The following is a 6,738-nucleotide window of genomic DNA, read 5'->3' as shown; positions in this document are numbered from 1 at the left end:
CCACACATGTGTTCCAACGCCGTTGCTTGGCCATCGATACAAAGGGTCTTATGCCATGTTTTCATTATAATTCATTTGTTTGTATATTTAAATCAATCCCTTTTTCAATTTCAATGCACGTCTCTAACAAATGTGATGTATAAAATGGTTATGTCTAGCAAAAAGTTTATTAATCATGTGTTTTCTGGTAAATAATGTAGGTGTTCAATTCTATCATTTCATTTTAATAAATAAATCAATAACATTGGTACACGTAAATAAGGGAGAAAATTAGAAATCCAACAAATCAAGTCTATCTTTCCGTGACCGGAAAACCAATTCCATGCCTAGTTGTAGGAAAAACACCAAACAAAAGGCTACACAACACTCCAACACCTATCGGTAATATTGATACCAACAGATTAAATTCCTCTGATAGTTTTGGATAAAAACAATCCACAACATTTTTATCAAACATAGCAATTGTCCCAAAAACCTCAACCGATAACAACCCATGAAATACATCAATGAGCTTAATCTTATACTCGCTCGCCTTCTCTGGTGGAACTCTAGTCGACCCATCAATGACCCACAAACCAGAAAACGTCGCAATTACATACCGAACCTTTCCTTTTTTATCATGAAAACTATCAGTAAAACATAACACAAAGCAAGAGATGCAACAAATAGAAAGAAGTATTGATGTTAAAGTTATGCTAACTTGTGTTTGACATTTGCCTCCATTGGTGAAAATCGGTGTGAGCGTTTGGAATACAAGGACCGAGCCTGTGGGAAGAAGGTTAGATAAATGAGCTGTGAGCTTGAACGCATTCTTGATCGCCTTTTGTGTTATCGTCTTCTTTGGGATCTTTTTCAATAATGCTTGGCTTAATGCGTCATGTTCGATTGTGTCCATGATCTACAATTATATGAGAAAGGGTGTTTTATATTGGTAAACAACACTAGTTATTCAAATTCTATTCATAAACTCATACTGTATCACATTTGTCTATAGAATGCATAATAAGGTTTAAGGGTTAGTGAGACGATAAATGGGGATCTTGCGTTTCATGTTGATTGACTGTTTCTATATTATGAAGGATATATGTGAAATAAATAATTGTATTTACTTTACAATTTTACATTTTGTTTGTACTAAAATTTAGATTTAGAATTGGGCTATCTTAATAGAATAAAAGTTGATGATTCGGTCATTGGCTCATGGCTATGGGTCCAACCCATAAATTGATTTGGGTCCTTTTTAAAATGAAGGGAAAAAAAAGAGAGATGATCTTTTCGATTTGGAAAGAAATTAAAGAAGGAAAATTAAGCTAAATTTTTCATCAACTTTATTTCCTTTCTCTTCTTCTCTTAAATAAAATTCGAGAACATGTAAATTTTTTTAATTTCTGTCTGCTTCTTTTCATTTCCTTATAAAATAAAACTCAGACAATATAGTAATTATATCCTCTAATCATTTTCTACTAGTGTATATCCAAAATTTTGTTCTGATCTGTATAAAGTGGCTTGAACATGTTATTTAAAAAGAAAAGAAAAAAATTGCCCTTTAAATTTTGTTCTTTTCTTTATAATAAAACAATGAAGCTACAACATTAAACCTGCACCGGCTCACTACTACACTAGACTAGTAGCAGCTAGCTAAAAGGCTCATGTCATCATGAAATCTGCTCACATTTTCACCTTTTTCATTCTAAATAACATTTTTAGTTCTGAAATATTGAATCAATTTGCTGTTTTCTTATTCTTATTTAACTGATGATTTCACCTTCATTCATTTCTGAATAACTTTTATGCTTCTACAGCCTACAGGTATAATCATTTCCGTTAGTTTCGAGTATTCATGTTATTTAACTAATGATTTGCTTACAAATTTAATCTTCTATTCTTATTGTTGTTGTTTTGTGTGATCAATTTATTTTAAGCGATTACTTTTATGTCCCTCAAATTCAAGGAGTCAAGGCATGTCCAACACTTAAAGGTTATATGGCAGATTAACTAGCATAGTTGTGGTGGTTTCGTTGTCGTTTTGACTGAGTTACGCCAGTCGGTGCTAAATTTTGAATTAGAATAGGAAACTAATCATGCGCATAACCGCGCATACGAATTTCACGTGTATAAGCGTGATATTAAGCATCATCTTAGAGGGATTATAATGGAATAGGAGATTGATTACTGGCTACTTTGAGGATTAGATTTAGAAATTTTGTCAAACAAAAAATTAAATTCCCAAGTAATTTCTTCATTTCACAAGTGGTTTTCTTGGTTTTTTCATACTTTCTAAGTCATTTTTGTTAGATGATTGATAATGGCCCAACCCGATTATGGGTTTAGGTCCGTTAGGGTTTCAGGTTATTAGGGTTTCCAGAATGTTCTATGTACTCTATAAATAGTGTTTAATATCATCAATAATATTCATGGGGTTTACATTCTATAACATGGTATCATGAGCTTAAGGTCTGATCCCGAGACCAGCCACACCAGGTCAAACACCCTATCCATCATCTTCTTTATCTGTCTTGTTTCTTTTTGTCTATCTACCTTTTTTTTGTCGATGCTATTATTTTTCTTAAATCTAATCGGCTATAACCCTAAAAAAAAAAAATTGTAAAGTAGCCGCCGTATTTTCTTTTACTTGTTATTCTTCTAGTTCGTGAATGCCACAAGTTTTTACTCTAGTGTTTTTTTTGTTATTGAATATAGTTAAAAATTTTGTTTGCAGCATTGAAGAATATTGTCATTGCCGACAAAAGTTGTTTTATCAAAGCGGTACTTGATCCTTATGCACATCAAGCCACGGCGTAAAGAAAAAAAATCGCTACGGAAAAGGAGAAGCCGTCAAGAAAGACGCAACCAAATCAGCGTATATCGGTCTATTCAGTGCCACAAATAAAAAAAAGTTACTTTTGTTTATTTTGTTTTTTGTTAGTGTTTTTCCTTCCAGTCCGAACTTTCGTGATTTCACCGTTCGGACTGCGGGGGAGTGTTAGATGATTGATAATGGCCCAACCCGATTATGGGTTTGGGTCCGTTAGGGTTTCAGGTTATTAGGGTTTCCAGAATGTTCTATGTACTCTATAAATAGTGTTTAATATCATCAATAATATTCATGGGGTTTACATTCTATAACAATTTTCTTCACAATTTTTATTTACGATTTTGAGCGACAAATGAACAGTAGTAGTTTGATTCAAATTTGAAACAAGTGTTTCACGAGTTGTTTGATCCGGGAAAGTAATTCCGAATAGTTTCCCGAGTTGTTTTACCGACTTGATATATTTCCCGAATTATTTGTTGTGAAAATCATAATCATTTCCCGAGTAACCTTACTCTAGAAAACTATTTTCTGAATACATTTTCATAGTGATTAAGTTATTTGTGTTTTACTTTTCTCAAATGAAATTTTTTTTAGTGAATATCATATATCCCCTTCTTAAACATTAAAATTACATATTTCCCCACCTAAATATTTTAATATCATATATACCCAAACTAAACCTTAAATCTTTCAAATATACCCATTTATCTATTTTAATAATAATTAATACACTTAAATGTATCTATTTTAATAATAATAATTAATAATTAATACACCAAAGACCTGTGTTTAGAAATCATACTGTAGTTGCCAAATGTCATTTTCCGGCCAAACAAAAAAATCGCAAATCTGCACGCTTCCCAACACTTTCGATCAAATAAGTCACAGTTGGATAAAATTAAAGGAAACTCCAATGACCACATGATGTAATGTTTTCCCTAATTCACTGACGGTGAAATCTAATCCAATAGTTTGCCACCAGCGGATGGTATAGACGACGGTGATTTTGTAGCAGGTTCCGGCGGCCATGAAGGGAGGTCGTAAAGATTGATAACTAAAGTAGTGCGCATTCTTGATTTTGAGCTAATTACTTGAATATGGGCATATGATGGATATAGAGGTACTACGTGAGGTACTACGTAACTAACCATTTTGAGCCAATTTAACATTGAGTATTCTTATTTTTGAACTAATTATCACTGTATATTACCATATTAACTATTAGACAAAAATGATGAATAGTATCAGGGCCATTTTCGTTTTTTTACTTTTTCTTTTCCTTTTCTTGTTTTTTTCTTTTTCCCCTTCATTTCTTTTAAATAACACCACAAACGCCTCCCACACTTTGTTCAAGATTTAAAATCGGCCTCCAAAACAGGGGGTTAAAGTGTCAAATCAAAATTTTCATAAAATATCTTAAATAAACTACACTCAAATATTCAACGTGTCATATCTTCTCGCTCGCAACGAGTTAAATTTTTCCGACACCATCGTTAAACTCGAAATAATTTTACGAACACAATGTCACTAACCATACGCAAAACGGACACTTTTGTAAAAAAACGTTAAATATTTAGGGTACTTTTCATATACTTTGATTTTTGACTCGCTGGTTCCGTAACTAAACACAATAAAATACATTAAAAACCGAACCCCCAGCGCGAAGCGAGGGTTCGACAACTAGTTTTTAATTATAAAGGAAAGGATACATTAGTTAGACCACTCTCAACTATGACATACTTTTTAAAAAAGACTGAATTCCACATCAGCACCACATCAACATTTCATTAAAAAGACTGATAAAGAGTGAACACATCAACCATTACTTAATTCTTCAAAAAAAGATTGTTTTCACTAATTCTATAATATTGTATATAAAAAGTTAATAATAATAAATTAATAGTAATAAAATAAATAATTGACCATGCATGTGCAATATTGCTTAGGCTTTTTCTGTCAAGTGGTCCACATGATAGTCTTCCAATATCTCAAATATGACGAGTTGATAAAAGTTCATTTAAGACGTATAATGACACGGCTATACCTATGGTGTCATTAAAAGTTTGCAGAATGACGGAGGTGAAGACCAACTGTTGGCTTTGGTCTTAAGGATATAGTTTTAAAGACGCTTGCATTTAGACCACTCCCAATCATGACATGCTTCTTCAAAAAAACTTACTGTCACGTTAGCGCCACCTCAACAATTCTTCATAAAGACAGAAAAAGACTAATTACTACTAACAATAACATACTTTTTTTCATAAAGACTGAACCCACTCATTATTAAAAAAATCAATCAATTTATAAATAATTTTATTAAGTAAAATCAAAATAAATAGAAAGAAAAAGACGTGTCACAATTTTATACCACAAATGAAACATGGAAGGAATTATTTGAAGTATTATTTTGTACTGGGCCCCATTAGTCTACGTCTTCCACATGCTTTAAAAAGACAAGTTTTACTTACTTGCTTTAAAAAGACACCAATGACATGTTATTCCCTATGACGTCTTTTTTTAATTGATGAATGACGGTGGCAATGAACCACCGTTGGTTGTGATCTTAGTAACTAGTTTTAACATTTAAGTGTATTAATAATTATTAAAATAGATAAATGGGTATATTTGAAAGATTTAAGGTTTAGTTTGAGTATATATGATATTAAAATATTTAGTTAGGGAAATATGTAATTTTAATGTTTAATAAGGAGATAGCGGCAAAATTTTTATTAACAAACCGACCCTCTAGAAAGGCTCTAGAGAGGCCGCAACAACCATTACAACGGATTAACTAACCAAAAAGTCCAAGATAGATTACATTTTCTTTTATGTAATCCAATAAAATGAAAAAGAACATATAGAACAAAATGTTCGGACTTCTTCACCGAGAGATAGTTAAAAACAACCCCATTTCTATACCTCCAGAGCATCCATAAACACGTAGCAACGATCACGAACACCTTAGTCTTGACTTCCTCTGAACTGCTCTAATGCTCAATGAAATGTCCCGTTCATATTGATTATAAACGTTTCATATTAATTGATTTCTTTGCGAGGTTTTTGACCTCTATATGAGACGTTTTTCAAAGACTGCATTCGATTTTTAAAACAAACCATAACCTTTAAAATATTACGACGATTATCAAATAATGATAATCTAAAATATAGCGTTTTCACACGACCATTACATAATGGTTTACAATCATATTACACAACAATATATGTCTTCGAATGCAATTTTTAAACAATATTATACAAGCATGCTGACTCCAACTCTTGTCCATAAATTAGCATGCAACAGCGAAAGCTCTTAATAATCACCTGAGAATAAACATGCTTTAAACGTCAACAAAAATGTTGGTGAGTTATAGGTTTAACCTATATATCAAATTGTAATAATAGACCACAAGATTTCATCTTTCAATAACATGCAATCTGCATAAAAATCATTCATATGGTTGAACACCTGGTAACCGACATTAACAAAATGCATCTAGAATATCCCCATATATAAATATCGAAGTACTAAAGCAGTTCAAATTCTCTGACTGGGGCGTGTCCAAGCCCAAAGATCTATCTTTAGGATTCGCGTCAATTGGTGGCAATTATAATAAACACCAATTCTTAGGCTACCAAGTTCAACAAGGGCGATATCCAGTATAACGATTCAACATAGAATGTAGTTTCAATACTTGTGTCTATTTTGTAAATCATTTTCAAAACTGCATGTATTCTCATCCCAAAAATATTAGATAGTAAAAATGGGACTATAACTCACTTTCACAGATTTTTCCTTCGTCGAGAAAATAAGACTTGGCCACGGGTCGATTCACGAACCTATAATGAATATATGCATATATATCAAAGTATGATCGAAATATATTCACAACATTTTTTATTACGTTTTAACGATTTAAGTTTGT

The 6,738-nt window shown here is 32.1% G+C and overlaps 1 protein-coding gene across 1 annotated transcript; it reads right to left on the bottom strand.

The window, feature by feature from the left end:
- Positions 1-292: 292 nt before the first annotated feature.
- LOC139842567 (protein DMP4-like) lies at positions 293-895 on the bottom strand. The gene has a single exon (XM_071832690.1). It carries the CDS (start codon positions 893-895, stop codon positions 293-295), a length of 603 nt encoding a protein of 200 aa, XP_071688791.1.
- Positions 896-6,738: the final 5,843 nt, after the last annotated feature.

This window comes from Rutidosis leptorrhynchoides, chromosome 4, assembly GCF_046630445.1.
Source record: "Rutidosis leptorrhynchoides isolate AG116_Rl617_1_P2 chromosome 4, CSIRO_AGI_Rlap_v1, whole genome shotgun sequence".
NCBI classification, from domain to species: domain Eukaryota; kingdom Viridiplantae; phylum Streptophyta; class Magnoliopsida; order Asterales; family Asteraceae; genus Rutidosis; species Rutidosis leptorrhynchoides.
This window is presented reverse-complemented; position numbering and strand designations above follow the sequence as displayed.